Source organism: Grampus griseus (genome assembly GCF_964374135.1).
Source record: "Grampus griseus genome assembly, chromosome: 2".
Taxonomy (NCBI): Eukaryota; Metazoa; Chordata; class Mammalia; order Artiodactyla; family Delphinidae; genus Grampus; species Grampus griseus.
In genome coordinates, this window is record NC_139018.1 from 165,439,736 (window position 1) to 165,462,330 (window position 22,595).

The following is a 22,595-nucleotide window of genomic DNA, read 5'->3' on the forward strand; positions in this document are numbered from 1 at the left end:
AGATTCGTTTCCCGTTTTGTTGTTGTTGTTTTTTTTTTGTGGATACTGTGCCTCCTCTTTTCACTTTCTGGGAAATTTGCCAGTGTTTCAAGGACTGGGTAAAGAACAAAATAAATATTTGTAGGTAGTTTAAAGGGAGAATGAGTAAGTTGGATGTAACCCTGTCCCTTCCAAAGAAAAGCATTGAATCCATTCAAATATTTTAAAGTCATTAACTGGAGAGATTCAAAAGGTTGATTTTACTAGTTTGCTTTTCAGATTTGTGATCAACGTGTGTGTGTGTGTGTGTGTGTGTGTGTGTGTGTATGTTGGGGAGAGGAAGAAGAGTCGAGAAAGCGTAGGGAAAGGAGTACAGACTTTTTAAGTCCAGCTGAAGAGACTGAAGTTGATTGCGTGAAAAGTCAGCTGCCTCTTTGTGTCTGTTAATCAAGTTCTAAACAGTTGGTGCCGGGAAGTGTTTACTCAAGAACCTTCAGCATATACCCTGTCTTTCTCACTGTCCTTTTAAAATGGGATTTCACTGAAATTTGGGACGTTCCGCAGTCGGCTGTTTATTTCTCTGGATATCAGCCTATTGGGAAGGCTGATTCTGTGTCTGAGATTAAAGAGACGGGAGAAGCGGCTTCCAGCAAAGGCTCCTGCCGGCGATCCTGGGAAATGTTTTCCTTCCTAGGCTGCGGAGTCGCCGCAGTTGGTGGCAGGGGCCACAGGCCGTGCGGGTCCCGGGCAGGAGAGCGCATCACCTGTTGGGGCCTACGGGAGCGCGCGGCGCGGGGCTGGCCTGGGCACAGCCCGCGTTCCTCGGGGGCCCGGCCCGCGGGCGGGCGGACAGACGGACGGACGCGGGGACGCGCGCGCGGGGGGACGCGGGAGGCCCGGCGCTGGAATGCAGTTTTCCCCGGCGAGAGAGACTTTGTACCGGAGTGGAGAGTAGTTTGGGGTGGGGTTTCGCACCGTTCCCTCCTCCCCACCCCCGGGCCCCCTTCCAGGCGCTTTCTGGGAGCTTTTTCAGAACTGCGCTCTGAAGTTTAAAGACCAGCGAAGGGCCTGGGCCGTAGGCAGGGACAATGGAAGAAAATGAAAGCCAGAAATGTGAGCCGTGCCTTCCTTACTCAGCAGACAGCAGACAGATGCAGGGTAAGTAACAGGCTCATTCAAAGATGGAGTTACGGTTCCGCGTGTCCCTCGCCGCTGGAGGCTGCTTTTTAGAACTGCAGACCGGGCGCCTGGCACAGAAAAGGCGTATTTCTTGGGGTGGTGCGTTTCCCAAACTGAGTGGAGAGCTGTGAGCTGGACTTTATCTCTGGAAGGATTTGCTTAAGCAGCAAAAGAAGTGGCGGGGTGATGTCACGTTTGTAGCCCCGTAAGCCGTCAGTACGTGCTAGATCTCTAGGCAATGACAAATATATCGCTAAAAGCAGCTTTTCATACTCACGGCTCCAGCCGTGGGAGAGAGGAGCTCTTTCTGGAAAGCTCTCTCTGGGACGGCAACACTTCCATTCATTGGTTGGGGGATTCCATGAGGCAAAGTCACGTTGGATGCAAGTTTTGTCGTATTTGAGAGTTAAATCGCAGAGTTTGGGCTGTTTTCTTTTCCAGATCGGAACAGCAGGGGAGCACTTGTCCAAGTGGGGGAGAGATGGAAAACTCGGTGAATTTTCTGTATGCTTTCATTCAAAAGTTGGGAGCTGTTAGATAATTTTCTCCGAGCAGTTTCCCTTTGTGTTTATAATAGACTTGTCTTTTCCGTAGGGAATTTCCAGAAGCCTATGTTGTTCCAAAGAAATTTTGCAGTGGGGTTGGGTTGCAGTGGAGAAAGGACTCCTTTGCTGTGCAGTGTCTGACGTCTGTGATTCCAGAGCCTACCCTGCAGTATCATACAGGCAGCATGTTCAGACACCAAACAATCGAGAAGCCCCCAGCCCCCAGCCTACCCTAGGTTCATCCGGGGGCCAGTTAGTAACGGTGTTTGCCGGGCTGCTGTGATGTGCGTGGGAGAAGCAACTGCACAGGGGGAAAGGTGTGTGTTTTTTAAGAAGGCAGAAGGGAAGTAACGAATGACTCATCCGCACCGAAAATGCAAAACTAAGCCAGACAGAAGAAAATGCAATTAGAAGAGATAGACGCACACACACTCCCACCCACCCACCAGTGAAATGCAGGAAACCTTAAGACCAGTAAATCCTGGAGAATCCCAGTCGCATAGCCGTCAACTGGCCGGCTGTGTTTGTGCTTCCAAAGCACCACGCTCTCCTCAGTGGGGCTCCCTCGCCTCCCTTTCTCTCCCCATTTTGATAGACAGGATCCTACAGCAGGAATTCAACCTCTGGGCTTCTGTTGAAATAAAAATACTCAGAATCTAGAGGGGCAACAAGAGTGGGACCGATTTAAGAAACGACTTTCAAACCGTAGCAATTCGAAGATACTTCACAGGCTGGAGACCGTCAGACTGAGTGTGATCCCTTTCTTTCTTCATTCATTCAACGAATATTGAGCATCTGTTACTTGGGAGTTACTGTTTTAGCTGCTGGGGATCCAGCAATGACCAAAATAGACTAAAAACACTTGCCTTCATTAAATTTTTATTCTGAGGGCCAAGTTTGGGGGGAAGGGGAGTGGTGGAGCTAGACAATGAACAAATAAGGAAAAGAGATGGCATATTAGGTGGCAGGGTTACCAGATTTGGCAAAGAAAAATACAGAATGCTTAGTTAAATTTGAATTTCAGATAAACGGCAAATAATTTTTTAGTATAAGTATATCCCATGCAATATTCAGGACATACTTATGCTAAAAATTATTCGTTATTTATCTGAAATTCAAATTTAACTGGGCATCTTTTATTTTAGCTAGTGACTCTGTTAGGTGGAAATAAGGCCGTGGGGAAAAATAAGGCAGGGAAAGGGAGGATTGAGTGTGGGGAGGGAGCAGGGGGTGAACCCGTAGTAAGGTCATTAGGGAGAACGTCACTGCTGTGATATTTGAACAAACATCCGAAAGAAGGAAGAGCATTTTCAAAGAACAGAGTGGGGAAAGGACGGGAAGAAAAGAGGTTAAGAGATAATTCTAGGCCATATCAGGTAGGGCCTGTGAGAGTGTAGTAAGGACTTGGGCATCTGTTTCAAGGGAGGTGGGAGCTGCTGGCAGGTCTGAGTGGTCTCATAAAGGGTAGATCCTGGGTGCTGTACTGAGAATCACCCCAGTGGGAGTGGGGGAGGGCAGGGAGCCCAGTTGGGAGGCTTCCACAGTAAACCAGGCCCTCGCTTGGGCCAGCGGGTAGGGTAGTAGAGTATTGAGGATGAAGCCAGATTTGCCAAGGTATTGGATATGGGGGTGTACGAGAGACAGAGGAGTCAGAGATGAGTTCAAAAATTTTGGTCTGCGCCTTTGGGGAGTTGCCATTTACCTGAATGGGAAAGTGTTTGAGAGGAGTAGCTGAGAGGGTGTTTAATGGCTTGGAAGTGGGTGGAGAGCAGAAAATCTTTTGGATATGGTGGGATCGAGAGGCTTATCAGGCGTCCAAGTGGAGATGATGTTGATTGCGATTTGGATATTCATGGCTGGAATTGAGGAGAGGGGACCGGGGATTGTGAAAGATGGGCTAGGATTGGGTCCATGTGCAGAAGGAAAGGTCCCAGAGATGCGCCCCAGGGCACACCAGCATTTAGAGGTCAGGGAGGCTGGAAGGGGTGGCTGGAGAGACTGTGAAAGGGAGCTAAAAATCCCAGTTAGATTTCTAAGATCCGGTTGAGTCCTGGGTGAAAATGGTGCTGTGAAGGAGTGTGGCCTCCTCTCCAGTTCTTTGATGCGCGAGAGGCCCACGCAGGGAGGCCAGGCCTCTGATACCGGCATCACCCGAGATGCCACACGCCCACTCCTATCCTTGCACACTTGATCGCATTTGGCATTGTAATGCCGGTGGCAGTGTGGTGTTCGGGGGCAGAGAACATACCTTCTTTGTCTTCACATCCCCAGCACCTAACTGAGCACCAGGCATGAGACAGCGATCAAGAAATTCGCGCTGAACAGAAGGCTAATTATACCACCCCAGGGCTTTGAGTTTATCAATCTACAATAGATAAGGATCCCTTGGGTGATCATGTAACTTGTTCAAACCGAGACAGTTTTGAGAGTGAAAGGGGGGAATGCTATAAATAATTTCGCTGGGACGACAGTTGTAACCCAGAACTGTTTGGCAAACTGGGCGCATATGGTCACCTCGAGAATAGCTCTTATAAATGAGGCTCCCAGGGCTAAATCGTCAGCTAGTGAGTAATAACAGTGTGAAAGGGTACTCGCAAGTGCACAGAGGTGCTTAGTAATTAGCGGTTGAATTTGAATCTAACCATATCACGCTTCTTTTGAAGGCCCTGGACTCCTCAGAGGGGTCCTGGGGGTTCCTGGGGATGCCTGTCCACCCACAGCAGCCCTGAGGCGACTGCTTTTGCTCTGGCCCCAAAGGTCTTGAAACCCCTGTGCAAGTGAAGTGCAGTCAGCCACCTGCTTACCTCTGCCACCCCTGATTCTCCCGTGTCTTAAGATACTAGTATTTACTGTGGTGGTAATCATTTCACAATATATAAGTGTATCAATTCAATACATTGTACACCTCAAACTCAGACAAGGTTATATGTCAATTATATCTCAATGAAGCTGGAAAAAAGAATAGTATTGGCAGCCCCACAGAATGCAAGCTCGGGGAGTCCCAGACATTTTGGTCTCTGCTCTGGTCTCCTCTAAAATTGCCCCATCGGTTTCTGTCTCTTATCCTGCTTTACTCTTCAGAGCACTTATCACTATGTGACATTTATATGCACATTATCTGTTCGTTGTCTGTCTCCCTAATTATAATGTGGATCCTCTGAGGGAAGGGAATTAAGTCTATCTAGATCGCCATTTCACTACATTTCCTAACTCCTTTCAGTGTTTGGAGCAGTCACTCAATAAATATTTGCAAAAAAATGAATCAATCAATTAATCAGCAAACCAACCTTTGAGACAAGAATGCTCTCCTGGGCAGGGGAGGGGCTGTTGCTATTTTGTCTAAAATCTCTTCCAGAAACCTCTTTTTTTAAATTTTGTAAGGTTTTTAGAGCAATGTACATATTGATCTGGTTTCAGCTGTAATTTCTGTGCCCATTTGTCTCTGGTGGTGATCTTTATGATATTAACAAGAGAGCTGGCAAACTGAGGGACCCTGTGGGCCCCCAACAGAATGTGTGATAGATACACAGGAGTCGGATAACCTGATCGCCGTAATGTCTGTGGTTTAGCGTAATCAAGGTTCATTTTTTTGAACGCATTGGAATGTGGACATTCTTGGCCGAGTGGAACTGCTGGGTGGTTTACCTCCAGACCACCCCGGGGCCTAGGTTCCTTCTGTCTAGTTATGACGCCATTCCCCAGGCTCTGGGAAGCTTCTGCTGGAGATTTTGAATTTAACCAGCCAAAGGGGAAAGGGAAAGGGCACGGAAGATTATTCAGGAGGTCAGGGGCCAGGACTACAGGTGGCCCACATCACTTCTGCCCACATGGCATTGCCCGGGATTAGAACAAGACCCCAGCTAGATGAAGGGGACTGGAAAATGCACTTTTCTTCTGTGTGCACAGGAGGATGTTATGGTTTGAATACACGGACAGACAAAATGTGGCTGCTGCCATGGTAGATCCAGGTAGATTGTACAGCGAGTCAAAGCTGCAACTCCCCGCGATGTTCCGATGCAAGAGAGCATCCCGGCACAATTGAAAAAGCGACACCTTAGAGACAGCTGACCAGCAGCCACTAGGAAGCAGTGGGGGACTCCTTCCCTAGGAGGCCAGGGCCTGCCTAATCTGACCCAGGAATACAATGTCAGAAAAGCCATCAGCCCTGTTCCTGGCTCTCGGGTAGCAGGCAGGCGTGGGATGCCTAAATGATGCCAGGTCCGGATCCCGTTCTGCAGGTCAGCCGACCCAGCCCAGGCAACCCGAGAGGGGGCCAAGAAGCCAGTCTCGGCAGCTCCCGCGGCCTCCCGCCTGCAGGATGATTTGCTGTGTGGGTGTCCACCTTTGGATGACCCATCTTCCATAATCCTCTGCCTCCCCGGCATACCTGGTACATACCTTCCCCTCCCCATGTCCCCACTTTCTACTTTTCCTTTCCAGAAGCCTCCATCCCAGCCAGGAGGCCCTTTGAAACTCGGAAGAGTCTCTCCCTGGCACTTCTGCTCTCTTGATCCCCACCCACTCCTGCTTGGGAAAGGTTGGAGGGGCCATTCTCCCCTGGAAGCTCCCAGCTGGAAACGAGCTGCCGGAGGGATGGCTCTGGGCTGGGGAGGGGTAGGGAGGGAAAACTGGAAGCCTTGTCTCCAGGCTTTAGCTTCATTATTTGTTTGACCCCGATTCCCAGAATAGCAAACAGCTCGACACACCCAGACTTAAATGTTAGCACCAAAGTGCCCTCCAGGCAAGGGTTAGCACTGTGTTTCTGTTTGCACGCCGGGGACAACATGTCCATGTGGATGGTGAGGAATTGGTGGGACTTGAGATCTCTGACTCCGCGCTGTGGAATTGTGACTACGCGTCCTCTGCTGCTCCCCTTTGTTTGTTTCCTCCTCGGCTGAAAGATCCCATTCTCCCCAGATGACCGGAATGGGAGAGCAGTCTCCTCTCCCTCGGGCATGGGAGTCGGTGGCTTCCAAGAACTGAGTCTCATGGTGGGAGAGGCTCCAGTGACCGGGAGGCTTCGTGTGGGAACAGCGTTGGGTTGTTATGGGTGCCGTGAAAGTGGAGCAGGGGCCTGGTGGGGACCCGTGAGCAGATGGGGCCCAGAGCTGAGTGAGGGGCAGGCAGGTGAGGCCGGGGAGGGAGTGGGCGCCCAGGGCAGTTAGGTGTCTGCCAGGGGCAGTGCACTGGTGCGGTTCGCTGCTGCCCTCCACCTCGCCTTAAACCTCTGTAAGCACCTGGAGACATTTTAGAAGAATCCACACGACAGAAAAAATGGAGAAGTAACCTAAGATTGATGTGACCTTCTTAGTGGGCAGTGTTAGGAAGGGTGGGGCTCCGAGGGTCGCAGAGCTGGGGGCTGCTCAAAAGTGGATGTTGACAGATGGACTCTGAACTACAGCTCTGCCCCTCCCCACTCCTTTCCCAATTTATCTCAAAGAACGTGCAAAACTCTTTTCAGTCTCCAAGGGATTGCTGTTCTGGCGGTTTCGACCCCTTCTGAGGATCCTGAGATGAAACAGAATGGTTCTTGTGAGTCTGTGTGGCAAAGCGAGGCCGGATGGAACTTTCTGCCCTTGTTGGTAGTTGAAGAACAGGAGTGTTTGTCCTTATGGGTGTATGTGGATACTTGCGTTATGTCCAGGTGAAGAAATCACCTTCCCAGCGATTCCATCCTGCTAATTAATCTAGCTGTCCTGGATGACTTTTCAAATATATTATTTTCATGATGTCAAAAATCAAGGGCATTTCCTGGCGGTCCAGTGGTTAGGACTCCGTGCTTCCAATGCAGGGGGCACAGGTTCAATCCCTGGTTGGGGAACTAAGATCCCACAAGCCGTGCAGTACGGTCAAAAAAAAAGAAAAAAAAAGTAATCGTAAAAATCCATTTGGAAGTCAGCTGTGTTATATCACATATATAACAATTTTGGCTAATACAAAACTCACATGCACACACTCACTCAAAAAGATAAGGCTGAACCTCTTCAGATTGCCCACATATTTACCAACCTGAGATATGGCATTTTCTGCACCTGGCTTTATCCCGTAGATCCTATTACCTCTGTGTCTTTAGAGAAGAAACCACAAATAAGGTAGCCGTCGCGTGAGCCCATATAATGAGAAGGTAAACTAAGTGAATGGAATTATAGTTACTCTCCCAATATCTTTTTTTTTTTCCAACCCAAAGGTCTTTATTGGATGCTTACTAATGATTAGCACAGGCTGGGTGCTAAGGGAAATTCCAAAGAAACACGTGCATGAAAGCTCATAATAAACAGTCGCGTACTCTTCTCACAATTTTCTTATTGATCCTGCAGTATCAATGGCACAGGTCATGTTATCGCACTCTCCATTTTGTAAGTAGGAAATCAAGATAGACAGACACCAGACGGCTTGGCTAAAACCACATGTAGAGTTGGCAGTGGAGCAGGGCCTAGTACTCAGGGCTTCTGTGTAATTCCTACCGCCATCCCCTTCCCTGTTGAAAAAATACTTCACTCAATAATTGCGTAACATGAGGTGCTCCCATGTTCAAGGTGATTTTCAGTGGAAGACTCTTCTTCTCATCATTTGAAGAAAAAGGGAACCATTTCCACCCATTCTTCCAGATTTCAATTCCATTATTTCAGGAGTGATTTGAGCCTCCCTGGTTTCATACTGAGTCCCAGAGCCTTTTTATTTATTTGTTTTTTTCAATGTCTTTTAATCCAATAGTTCTGTCTTCTCCCCCTTCTACACGTACTGCTGAAACTAATGAAAAGGAGAATGAACTAATTGGGCTCTTTTTTTTTCCTTCCCTTTCCTCATCAGTATCTGATGGAGAAGCTGTAATTAGCCATGTAATGAGAAGTGAAGGATAAACGAGAAGAATTATTCCCAGAACACACATCTAGGGGTGAAAAACTGGAGCAGGACAAAGAGCCAGAGATTACAGTATTTTCTGTGCCTAAGCAAGGCTGTTGTACCTACAGTTCTAGACACGAGCATTTCTAGGTAAAGAAGAGGGAAACTGTATTGGTGTCATTGCCTCTGGAGGAGCTAGTTTACGTGTAAACTCTGGACACGTGTTGGTTTATATCACTGGTGTCAAGATTTAGTTCTCTGAGACTCTATCCTAAAACTCTTAAATATTGGGTGTATTTTCTGTACTTAATTTTTTAAGATAATTAGCAAATACACTCTTAAATTGGAAACTTATTTTTTAAAAATAATTTAGAGTATATTTATAATAAAAAATTTTTAAAAATTAAAAAAATGGGACTTCCTTGGCAGTCCAGTGGTTAAGACCCCGTGCTTCAAAGGCAGGGGGCGCGAGTTCAGTCCCTGGTCGGGGACCTGGGATCCCACATGCTGCGTGGCGCAGCACAGCCAAAAAATAATTTAAAAATTAACAAATAGAATTTAAAAGATTTAAATTGGCATATCTAATAGCAGTTCAACCATGCTTATTTTATTAATGAAGACAGTGAGGCTGAGAGAGGTCCCATCGTTTGTCCTGAGTCTAGGATTAAAGGCAGGACTCCTGAGACCCAGCCCTGTGCTTTTCCGGGGAATGCAGTGGACGAGGATACCTTGCTCTGCCTGCGTCTGCGTTACTGTATATGAGCTGCTCTCCATGAAGAGAACTTGCAAGCTTCTCAAGTACTTCAGAATGCTTATTACTTTCTCTTCCTATTCTGTTTTTTGTTCTGTTTTGTTTTGGTGTTTTTTTTTTAAGAAGTAACTCCTGGGACTTCCCTGGTGGCGCAGTGGTTAAGAATCCGCCTGCCATTGTAGGGAACATGGGTTCGAGCCCTGGTCCAGGAAGATCCCACATGCCGTGGAGCAACTAGGCCTGTGCGCCACAACTACTGAGCCTGTGCTCTAGAGCCTGTGAGCCACAGCTACTGAGCCTGTGTGCCACAACTACTGAAGCCCGCATGCCTAGAGCCTGTGCTCTGCAACAAGAGAAGCCACCGCAATGAAAAGCCTGCGCACTGCAACGAAGAGTAGCCCCCACTCGCCGCAACTACAGAAAGCCCGCACGCAGCAACGAAGACCCAACACAGCCAAAAATAAATAAATAAAAAATAAATAAATCATTAAAAAAAAAAAGGAAGTAACTCCTCTTTCTCAGTTAACTGGAATAGTCAAACCTGACACTCCATTTGCCATCCATTGAGAATGAGCGGAGATTCGCTATGCGTGGTCATTGCCAGCCTCAGTTGCTCAGTTCTAAGTAGGAATCACTTGTTGCTACCTGGCCAGCTCAGAGGCCAGGTGTCTAGGTCAGGACCTTCAAAATGCACCATCTCTCTTCCCTTTTCATTGAGTATTTCAGATAAGGTCTGTTTCAAGTAAAACGTGTCTAAGCCTTTACATCCCCTCGATTATTACCTGTAATAATTATTCTTCAGCTTGCTTGGTTTGGGATAACAGGGAGAAATTGAATTTTCAAGTGGTTCACGTGTCCATGATTATAACGGCTATTTTTGGTCTTGGAGATAAAACAGATGTTTCAGAAACCACCTTCAGATTATAAAAATATACAAAATCCTGTTACCAGGATGAAACTGTGTTTAAAAATAAAGAAATAATCAGAATCACGGAAGTTAACGTTTCTGTAATTACAGATGAAGGTGAAGGGTAACCCAAATTGCCTGCAAACTAGTCCGACCAGGGGTTCTCGTTTTGAATAACCTCAGGGAAAGAGTCAGAAATTGTAGAGTTTTTGCTGCAACATCTTGATTTCTAAAGTGCAGTTTTGCATATTTCTTTCGATTGTTGATTTGCTCCCCTTCTTGCCACACACACACACACACACACACACACGCATGCACAAATGTGCTAAGTTGCATTCATGTTTTAACAGCTGCTCCAAATGCTCTTGGTGCTCTGTAGATGAGATTTCTAGTGTGAAATCATTAATTGTGAGCTGTATCTTTTTTGTTTTTCAGAGCAAGGAAAGAGCAATTTGCAGGTAGCATCCTTAGAAGATGCAGAATGTCGCAGAACCAAGGAACGCCTTTCTAATGGAAACAGTCGCGTTTCAGCTTCCAAATCTTCCCGAAACATCCCAAGGAGACACACTCTAGGTGGACCTCGAAGTTCCAAAGAAATACTGGGAATGCAAACATCAGAGATGGATCGTAAGAGAGAAGCTTTCCTAGAACATCTGAAGCAGAAATACCCCCATCATGCCACAGCCATCATGGGCCACCAAGAGAGGCTGAGAGACCAGGTACAGATATATGCTGCCGTTTCACTCTGCAGAGCTCATTCTTTTTTTTTTGTTTCTTCTTCTTCTTCCACTTTTATTGAGATATAATTGGTCTGTGGCACTGTACATTTAAAGTATATAGCATAATGACTTACATTCATCACGAAATGATTATCACAGAAAATTGAGTGAACATCTATCATCTCATTTAGTTACAAAATGAAAGAAATAGAAAAACAATTTTTTTCCTTGTGATGAGAACTCTTAGGGTTACTCTCTAAGCAGCTTTCATATATAACCTACAACAGTATTATTACATTTATCATGTTTACTTTACATCCCGAGTACTTATTTATTTTATGACTGGAAGTGTGTACCTCTTGACCACCTTCATCCGATTTCCCCCTCCCCGTGCAAAGCTCATTCTTTAATGAACATGAGGGAAAGTAAAGACCTTCAGTTTAAAGGGGAAACAAATAGTTGAGTGCTTGTGCCCACTGTTGCATTGTCCCAGATCTCTTTGGGGGGTTATGGGAAGGAGGCAGATTGGTTTGACCTGACGGCTTAGCCCTTTTTATCAGCAACAGTCAGAGAACCGGAGGTGAGAGAAGAGAGACCCGGAGGATATGCAGTTCCCCTAAAAGAGCATCCCACCTTCAACCACAAATACATGTAAAGTGCAGGCAACGCACGGGTATCACTTGACTGAGTAAAGCACGGGACCAACTAATGTGTACCCCGATAGCACTGAGTGCTGGGCACAGTGAATGAATGAATACACGCATACATACGTACATAGATTTTTCAGGCTAAAACAGAGCATGCCAAGGGGTAGACTTGTGATGAACCCCTTTTCCTTAAAAAGCTGACATTAGGGTTTTGTTTTCTGCTCTTTTCTCTTTTCTAATCGGAGATGTTTTCCTTTTGCGCGCTTGGCTTTCTGCTGTCATCAGCTACCTGTTTTCTCAGGTTATCTTGACAACCATACAGATACCACCCGACTGTGGCTCGGGATGCTTTTGTTTCTTGGCTGTGTGTATAGTTACTTGTTAGCAGACAGCGTGGGTTTGGGGTTACAGGAGATGGGGGGGCCACCCTCCTCTGTACCCCTCACAGATAGGCGTCTCCATCTGCGGATGGAGACCATGGTAACGGAAGCAGAGCACACTTAGCCATAGGACTGGTCGGGACAAGGGCAGGCTGTTATTGATTTCGACACTAATCGAAATTAGTAGAGAGACAGGTAGAGAGACAAGCTCTGTGTTTTAAGTCTGCTCTCTCGCCAGTTAGTACAAAAGCGATGTCTAACTCGGCTTTTGATCGTCCGTGGAAATGGAGATTGGCACCAGCCTGAGTAATTTAAATCTATACTTTATCCTCAATCTCCTGTGCCCCTTTAAATGGAAGCTTCTCTTCTATGAAATCTTCATCAGAGTGCCTAAAAATGTGAAATATGCCTCATGAACTGTATGTTGAAAAGTTCACATTCCCAAGAGGCAGTAGGCCCAGAAGAAGAGAAACAAAAGAAGAATCCGGGTTGATGTAGTAGAGATGAGCAGATTAATTCTTCAGTAAATAAGAAAAGGATGGCCATCTTCACTTCAAGCATGTATAGAAAATACCCCTATTTTCTTTTATTTCTATTTATTTATTTTTTAAATTTATCTCCCCATCCCAGTTTTATTGAGATATAGTTGACATATAACAAAAATACCTCTATTTTCTATTGATAGTTGGACACCGTCCATTTAATTAATGGAGTTTGTGCTTCTCTCTGTGTCATAATATATGAGGCATCATACTTTATCCAGTGCTCTTCAGATCGAGGAAACTCAGGACAGTTACGCTTATACAATTTGGTAAAGAAAAGTTGGAATTTGAATCCAGTTAAGTCTAAATCCTTGTTTATTCCACTGTTCTATTAGTTGAAAATCATTGCGTATAGAGTAGATAGTATGGTCTGTGTATGAGGTATAAGGGACGTGGTGTGTGTGTGTGTGTGTGTGTGTGTGTGTGTGTGAGAGAGAGGGAGAGAGAGAGAGAGAGACAAAGAGACAAAGATAGAGAGAGAAAGAGGCTATAGGGACAGCGATCTGGGTGAAGGAGGCTAGAGAGTTGATTTGTGTTGAGTGAGGAAGGCAAATGTATATTTTTGAAGTTAAAATGTATTATTTTGCAGAGAAATATAGAAATTAGTCTGTCAAAAATGGTAAATTTTCCATTTAAAAAATTTTTCAATTGCTGTAACTGTTATTATTTGTGATGTCATGATTGTTGCTACTACCACGATGATGATGGCTTTGGATAAAGTTATTATATGGGGAGCCTAAAAATAACCAGAAAGTTGTAAAGGGCGATGGTGTCAAAAGACAGAGAGTAATGAATGTGGCTGAGTGGCCTCAAGCTCCAATCTCCTGTCACTTGCATCTCCGCCATAATGTAGTCTGGCCACGGCTGGTCAGCTGCCCCTTCGTTGGGTAATTTGAGATGAATTCTTGCGTATTCCAAGCTGACTATCCAAAAGGGGAGAGGTTGTGATGCGTGGATCTGTGTGTACGTTGTTCCTTCTGCTGCTGTGTTGCAAAGGAACCTTAATCAGCACTGTAAACATGAGAGATAAGCTTAGGTGACGACTTAGGAAATTCCTATAGACAGCACTTCACCTTCTGTCTTTTTCATTCTTTTTCTCCTACCGCCCATTTCCTCTTTCCTGTCCTCTTCTCCGCAACACGCTTTGCTCCTCCCTGACCTTCTGACAATGGATGACTCCAGGCTTCCTTTACAGGAAGATCACGTGACCGGCCGTAAGGAGGAATGCACATATCACAAGTCTGATGCACTTTCCAGATAGGGAGTTTCTAAACACCACAGACTCTTCTGGTGGCTGTTTTCTTGGTTGCTTCCCAGAAAAGTGGCCTTAGTGAGAAGAGTGCCAGTGAGAGAAGTCAAGGATAACGTGACGAAAATGCTGTATCCAGTACTATACATGAAATATCTTGGTGCTGAGGGAATCCGGGTTCTAATTCCTTGGTATCAAACATCTGGAGAATCAGAGCACGCCTTATGTTTTGAAATATGAATTCAAACACTTGGAAGATTCCTGGTTGAAAACTTATACTGGAGACTTTGAAAATAAGTCAGTCAAGAATTTCCTTCTGTCTAAATTATTGAAAAGCACAAAGGTTTCCTTTACTCTCTTCTACTGTCTTTAAAAAATGCAGGTGACAGTATTGCGGAATAGGGCTTATCTGCATAATAGTAGACGGGATCTTTATTGACTCCCCAGCAGACTCCTGTGAGGCAGGCAGGCTGTGAAGCTGCATCATCTGGCAGCGAAAAGGCTTGGCTCTGGGGTCAGGCAGGACTGGGTTGGAATCCAGTCTCCACCATATGCTCGTTGCATGATTTGGAGCTAATGACTTAATCTTTCTGTTTCAGTTACCTCATTTGTCAAGGGAAGATAATACCTATATCACAGAGTATTGAGAAAGCAAATGATGGATTCTCTTCCTGTTTCAGTGGCAGCTCTTAGCATGACAGTATTCTGATTTGTGATGTCCAAAAAAAGAGCCTCGGAGGCTCTTATTTTCAAATTAGTGTTTAAAGTCATTTCACTTTTTTATCAACACATATTTGGGTACCTGAAGGAGTTAATTTTTCCCATTGTCAGAGCACAATTTTGTTAGAGTTCTGAAATTCGCTTGTATTTTTCCTTCATTAAAAGCTTCCAGTTTGGATTCCTTTCACTTATTCTTCCCATATATATTTATTTGGCACCTACCATGGAAAAGGCGTTGTGAGAAATACAGACAAAGAGACATGGCCCCTGCCTTCAAGTCAGTAAAAGAAATGAGGCATTCACATGCAGAGACTAATCTTTCCAGATCCAGCCTAAATGTCACACCTGCTGAGCTGGTCATAGCATCTTGCAGTACCTGTATCGTAGCATCTAATCATGCCTTTATTGTGCTTTTACTTATGTTTCTTCTCTCATCTAAAATATGCTTTTGGAGCAAGAACTTTGTCTGAATCACCTTTGTAAAGTCAGCATTTATGGGAGCACACAACCGAAATTAGGCGTGATTAATTTTTGTTGAATGAATAAATGAATGAGTGAATACTTCTAATACAATTAGAATGTGACAGGTACCATTTGTTTGGTCCAGATAGCGGTGGGGAATCCAGGGGTAAAGAGATTGATGACAGTTTGGTCAGTCAGAAGGGACTGAGGCTAAGAAGCTAAGGAAGGCTAAACAATTTCCCTCAAGTCAGGAAGCCAGCAGGTCAGCCAGGGTCTGAATTTCCCAAGTCTGTGGTCTCTCCATTTGTTTTTGACCTTAGTGTTTGCTTCCTCTGCCTTTCATTTTTATAAAGTTTTGACAACAAATTATGTAGCTCACAGTGGGTCAGGCAATAGAGACATTCATTCCATTGCCATTTCTTTAAAAAGAGAAATCTTATTCAATTCCCGAGCATATGAGATAACCATAGAAAATAGATTCCAGTATATATTTTGCCTTGACAGAAAGTTACTTTTTTGAAATAGCTCTGAGTTCAGAAAGGTCTGTAGTTCAGCCATCTCTCTCGGTCATCGTCACTGTGTCACTCTACAGTTTGGAAGTGCTCTTCTTTCATGTCTTTTCTAGTGAAGAAACAGATGTCCAACTGGCCTCTCTCCTACAGAAGCCAGCTGTCCACTCCTCGTCTCAATAATTTTTCAGTCCTTATTCAGTCCTTATTCCTAGTTACACACAGAGTTTCTATCTAACTAACTAGGTATATAGTATTCTCCAGAGTATTGTTTATGTGTATTCTTGTATCTAACGTGGTCAAATCTTTGGAGGAAAGAGGAACACAGTCGGACCTCCGTATCTGCGGGTTTCACATCCTTGGATTCAACCAACCACAGATAGAAAATATTGGGAAAGAAAAATTCCAGAAAGTTCCAAAAAGCAAAACTTGAATTTGCTGAGCTCTGGCAACTACTTCTATAGCCTTTGCAGTATACTTAGAACTATTTATATAACATTCTATTGTATTAGGTATTATGTGACCTAGATGATTCATAGTATATGGGAGGATGTACATAGGTTATATGCTAACACTATGCCATTTTGTGAAAGGGACTTGAGCATCTTTGGATTTTGTTATCCGAAGTGGGTACTGGATCCAATCCCCCATGGCTCCCAGGGACCACTGTACATTTTAACTTAAAAGTCTAATGTGTTCTTCCGTTTAGTACAAAGAGTGAGAGAGCTATAAAGGTTATTTTCCTTTAACGTGAACATTGTGGAGGGTTAAAATAAGGAGATAAGCACATGAACAATGACAGTATCTGAAATGGGGTCCATAAGTCCAGGAGGCATTTTGTCCGACCTGTTGCTGTCTCTGAGTGCCCCTCAGGTCTCCCTAGTGTCTCTCTTGTGTGTCCATGTGGAAATGACACTAGAGCTGTTTTCTCAGTGCCTGGTGAGTTGGGCACCACTTCCGCTGTCTACTGTATGTAGTCCAGCATATCTGGAGCCTGCATGTAATTATGCTGCCAACTGTGGAAGTGAAGAGAAGGAAGATATCTATCAGTCTGTTTAGTCAGAACCATCTCAAGTTCTAGTTCATGCTAGTCTTTTAAACAGCCTCTGAAGAACTTTATCCATTAGTGAAGAGCTGTACTATGGAACTTGGAACTAGAGTTTCAAGTTCAAGCTCAACATTATCCCTTCCTCCACTATGGAAGACAGTATGGAGTTTCCTTAAAAAACTGAAAATAGAGCTACCATATGATCTAGCAATCCCACTCCTGGGCATACATAGGAACAGACAAAAACTCTAATTTGAAAAGATAAATGCACCCCAATGTTCATAGCAGCACTATTTACAATAGCTAGGGCATGGAAACAACCAGAGTGGCCATCAACAGTCAGTTGGTTTAAGATGTGGTATATATATGCAATGGAATATTACTCAGCCATAAAGAAGAATGAAATAATGCCATCTGCAGCAATATGGATGGACCTAGAGATTATCATACTAAGTGAAGTAAGTTAGAGAGAGAAAGGCAAATATCATGTGATACCACTTATATGTGGAATCTAAAAAATAATACAAATGAATCTATCTACAAAACAGAAACAGACTTACAGACATAGAAAACAAACTTTTGTTTACCAAAGGAGAAAGGGAGGAGAAGAGGGATAAGTTAGGAGTATGGGATTAACAGATACAAGCTACTGTACGTAAAATAGATAAGCAACAAGGATTTACTGTATAGCACAGGGAACTATATTCAATATCTTGTAATAACCTATAATGGAAAATAATCTGAAAAACACATATATATAACTGAATCACTTTGCTGTACACCAGATACTAACACAATATTGTAAATCAACTCTACATCAGTTAAAAAATAAACATCCATTCCTTTGACTGACATCTCCTTTTCAGATGGTATATAACTGATTTTGTCAAGAATCATGAAAATCACACAGTTAAAGACAGAAGACAAGAGAAGTCTTAACTGCATTTGAATCAGAAGAGCAGGTATTAAGAAATGAGCACTGTTGGGGCTTCCCTGGTGGCGCAGTGGTTGAGAGTCCGCCTGCCGATGCAGGGGACACGGGTTCGTGCCCCGGTCCGGGAGGATCTCACATGCCACAGAGCGTCTGGGCCCGTGAGCCATGGCGGCTGAGCCTGCGCGTCCAGAGCCTGTGCTCCACAACGGGAGAGGCCACAACAGTGAGAGGCCCGCGTACCGCAGGAAAAAAAAAAAAAAGAAGTGAGCACCATTTCCAGGTGGTAGAATGAAGGCATTCTTACTCCTGTTCCTTAGTAACTCACTGAGAACAATCAAGAGTATCAACAATGGAAAGAAAGAGGGGGTAAAAAAAAACCCCAAAAAACCTCCGTCTTGCAAAAAACAAGGAAATTATAAGGATCTATGGAATGTTTCTGTGAAGTATCCACAGAATGTAGAAAGTGAAATAGTTTTTAAAAAGGAAAGTGTTCTACCAACAATTTATATGATCTTGACCTTACCTTCAGTAGAGGAAGCTTTCTGGATGAAAAGCCAAGTTCATAGATGAGAGGAGGCAGTGTTACCAGATCAAAATACTGCCAGTCGCAGAGAGCCTGTGATTTCAAGGGCTGTGCTGTGTGCCTCCCAGATGAAGAATGAGGGTAACACGATTTTAGGGCAAAGCAAGTAACATATTATTGTGGGGAAGGCGTTTGATGTCACAAATCACAGACGATGGTGCAGGTTACCTCTGCTGACTTCTCCCCCTTGCATGCTAGCTTTCAGTAGCTGGCTGGCCCCATTCAAATGGGAGTTATAAAGAGAAAGGAGCCAAGAGGAGAGGTATACCTTACAACTGACGTGTTAATCAGGATGGTCTTGATTATGCTGCATAACAAGTAAACCCTGTAGGTTTTTTGTGGTATGACACAAGGCCGTTTTATTTCTCATGCACACAAAGTCAGTTATTTGCACACCTCTCCAGAGAAGCTGTCCTTGCAGTGACTTTGTGATTCAGGCTATATCCATAGTGTGGTGATGCCATCTTAACACATGGATTCCAAGTCACCGTGACAGGGAAAGAGAGAGCCAATGGTTCCGCACAGACTCTTAAATATGTTGGCCCAGAAGCGGCATCTATCACTTCCCTTCACCACAGCATCTTGGTTCTAACACCTACAGGGATATTTGCTTTATGCAGATTTGGGCTGTGGAGTTTAGTTTAAGAAAGAAATCCTCCCCCACCCCCATTTCCTTGTATTAGCTTTCCCAAATGTAATGAATGGTTTTATCTATTTTGTTGTACATAACACTTGATGCCTATCTGTACACTAGCATCAATCACATTTATATGTAATATAAATATATTAACATAGATTTACATCTGCATGTAATGGCACCTTTTTCATTCAAGTATAGTTGATGTACTATATATATATATTTGTTTTTTGGGTTTTTTTAATACAGTTATTTATTTTATTTATTTATTTTTGGCTGCATTGGGTCTTCGTTGCTGCACACGGGCTTTCTCTAGTTGCAGCGAGTGGGGGCTAACTCTTCATTGCAGTGCATGGGCTTCTCATTGTGGTGGCTTCTCTTGTTGTGGAGCACAGGCTCTAGGCGCGTGGGCTTCAGTAGTTGTGGCACGTGGGCTCTAGAGTGCAGGCTCAGTAGTTGTGGCGCACGGGCCCAGTTGCTCTGCGGCATGTGGGATCTTCCCACACCAGGGATTGAACCCGTGTCCCCTGCATTGGCAGGCGGATTCTTAACCACTGCGCCACCGGGGAAGTCCCCTATATATATATTTTTGGCTGCACTGCATGGCTTTCGGAATCTTAGTTCCCTGACCTAGGGATCCAACCTGTGCCCCCTGCAGTGGAAGCATGGAGTCCTAACCACTGGACTGCCAGGGAAGTCCCGATGTACAGTATTATATGTTACAGGTGTACAAGGTAGTGAGTCACAATTTTTAAAGTTTATAGTTATTATAAAATATTGGTTATATTCCCTGTGTTGTACAGTATATCCTCGTAGCTTTTTTTATCCATAATGGTTTGTCTCTCTTAATCCCCATGTAATGACATCTTTAGACTTATTTTTGATGGATTTAATTGTGTCATAGCAGAACTTCTATCACAGTGGATCACGCCTCATGCCATGGATTTCAGACTATCAGTTTATACCTTGGGGATAGATGTAGTCCCTCTGTCATGTATGAAAAGCTCCAAATTAATCACATTTTTGTCTAGCCCATTTGTCTTAACCCTGATCAACCCAGATATGTGAAGTGTTCAAAATTCACAAATATGCACTGATATTCATGGATCAATGTATCAGCAAAGCCTGAAAAGGAAGGCTAATGGGAACTAAAGATACACTAAGACCATAGACGTAGTGGAGGGCTTGGGATCTGGTAAAAGGCTAACATTGTAGAGGGATAGGTTTTATACAATTATGCATGTTTTGTAAATAAATAAATAAACAAATGAAAAGCTTATAAGTTATAGTAAAGGAGATAGACCCCCAGCTAAGAATTTCCTCTTTACAGCTATTACTTTATCCTAATCCAAAGTGGAAGATGACGGTAGAATAGCCATGTTTAGCATCAGAAACATATTTAGCTGTTTAAACTAATGACTGAATTGGGGTTTACAGACCAATTTCTTGCCTAAATCTTAAGGGAAAAGGAAACAGCTTCTTGGCAGTTAAGAAATCTAATACAGTGTATGCAGAGCAAATAATAATACCAAGTCACAACAGGAAGAGGGAAGAAGCACCCTTACACAGACTGCCGTGCACGCAGAGAATCTTAGTTCAACGTTCAGGTTTTCTTTAGCACTGTTTTCTCAGCTGTTATTTATCGTGGTGGAAAAGTGGAGAAGACCTACAAGGACTACCTATTATCGGCAGCCGCCAAAACTGTGACACTGTTGCTCTTTACACATATAAGTATAGTCCATCCTCCCCCAAACCCAGTGGGGTAGGCACTATTTATTATGAACTTTACTTAACAGAATGGCACAGAGCAGTTAGATCTTGCCCAAAGTGACACAGCAGGTAGGTAGCAGCACCAGGACTTAGTCTTATTACCTGGGTTTGGGAGCCTTGCTCTTACCCTCCAGATTATCCCATCTTTCTGATCAGTGACAGAATCCAAAGATACTCCAAAACATTGAAGAAATAAGGAAGGACTGGAATGGGAGAGCAGTTTGCCCAGCATCAATATGTAAGAAATTTAGTGGTGATCCCAGAATGGCTGAAGTACCAGCCTCCTGATTAGCTCAGCCTTTAATCAGTTTGGGGAAGAAAAGGAATTTGGCACAAGAGAAGCAATGGCATCAATCGTGGTGTGTATCTGAGAAAGGTAAAAATTGAGAAGATGTTTCTATTGCCAGAGCAGTGCCTCCAGATGAAAGGAGCACATGTCATAACGGGATGACACAGTGTATTTGGAGAATGTATATTAGTGTATGTGTGAGTATGTATTTAATGAACTACCACAGGCTTGTGAATAAAGAATATGATAGGAAAGAATCAGTATAAAAAAATCTCTTGTTCTCAGAAATTTCAAATACTATTAGATATGTCAAAGGGAAACAATAGTCATCTAAAGTTGGATGTGATGGAAAACAACAGTAAAAAAACAAGCAGAAGGAGCATTATGATACTTAACAGATGATGTTACTCAAGGAATCAGATGAAAGAGCTGCCCTGGAGATATTTCCCAGAAGACTGATAGTTTGCCCTGTGGCTTAGAGGGTGGGGGAGGTGTATTTCAGCAGATTTGGAATATTACGTAGTACGATGTGTGGTGGGGACTCAGAAAAAAAAGACTAAATTCAAGGGGGTGTAGTTTTTACTTGTAAACTTGACATCGAGTTTACATTACTCATACAGGATACAGAAAAAGAGAGAAAGAATACTGAATGGGGATCATTCATAGCGCATGGCTTTTGATCCATGTTTAATTGGGTACCACCAACCCCCGCGTTAGCTTTCATTTTAATTAGTGTTGAGGAAGAGCAGGAGAACACATTCTGAGAGCAGTGCTATATTAAGAAGGGCTCTGCAAAAAAAAAAAAAAGAATCAAAATAAGATTCGACTGGAAGATCTGCTGAAGGATGCCTGGGAGTAGGTGGGAAAGTTGGGGGAAGTCAAAAACCCAAGTAGAGCTGCGCCGTGGCAGGAGACACCTGGAAAGTGATAATCAGTAAAACCTAGAGAAAATTGCCACCGAATTAGATGGAAATTTTGGTATTGAGGAATCCAGAAAAGACCGGCGGGATGCAGTCCACACATTGATGCAGAAGTTATATTGCAAACGTCTGAATTGTCCTAACTCTCCTCACTCATCAAGCTCACTTCTTCGCCATTATTCATCCTTCCCCCTGCAGTGTTTTCTTGGATTAATTCAGTCAAATGGTTACTTATCATGGTCCTACACTATGAGCTTGGCATTGGGCAGTATATAGAAAATACAAAACACAATACCTGCCCTGCCAAGTGTACATCGCTTTAGTGGAAAGAGTACCAACTTTTGGATCCAATATGAGTGAGTTGATATATGCTAAGATACTCAGCCGTGTGGTTGCAGGCCAGTCAGACCATTTCCCTGAGGCTTTTTCTTAACCATAGAAATGAGATAATAGTGTTGGGGTGCTGATTACATGAGATAATATATCTCTACTGTAACAGGTGTTGAATGCATGTCAAAACTCTTCTCATCAAGGAGAGCATTCTCCTGGGGAAGTCAAGGCCAGTGCCATTAGGGCAGCACGAAACAGTGTACGTTCTCAATGGCAATGATCGAGACCAGCATTTTGTAAAAGTATGTTCTACAGAATCCTAGATCCCTGGGCTGTTAATAGCTGTTTCGGGAATGGGGAGAAAGTTTCTAATTTGGGGACATTCTTGGTTAACCAAAGTTAAATGAATTTCTACATTGCAGGGCTGGTCAGATCTTTTAATGTGCCGGAAGGCATTATGAATCCCAGGTGGGAGATTTGGGAGCAGGTGGGTGAGGAATGAAATAGGCAGTGTTTCCCAAACCTATTTGCTGAAGAATTATTGTTGGGTACTCTTGTCTTATGGGACACGTTAGAAAGTGATGGAATGTTATGAGAAAGCTTGTATTCAGAGCGGTGGGAGATTTCAGAGAGGGAAGATTTCATACAGGAG

The 22,595-nt window shown here is 43.9% G+C and overlaps 1 protein-coding gene across 11 annotated transcripts in view; it reads left to right on the top strand.

The window, feature by feature from the left end:
* Positions 1-818: 818 nt before the first annotated feature.
* KIAA1217 overlaps positions 819-22,595 on the top strand; it is a 326,913-nt gene continuing 305,136 nt past the window's right edge. For all 11 annotated transcript variants that reach the window (XM_082647790.1, XM_082647780.1, XM_082647782.1 and 8 more), the window contains exons 1-2: positions 819-1,137; positions 10,640-10,923. In XM_082647790.1, coding sequence (XP_082503916.1) covers positions 1,068-1,137; positions 10,640-10,923 — 354 coding nt within the window. In that variant the 5' untranslated portion in view covers positions 819-1,067. The remainder of the gene's footprint in view (positions 1,138-10,639; positions 10,924-22,595) is intronic.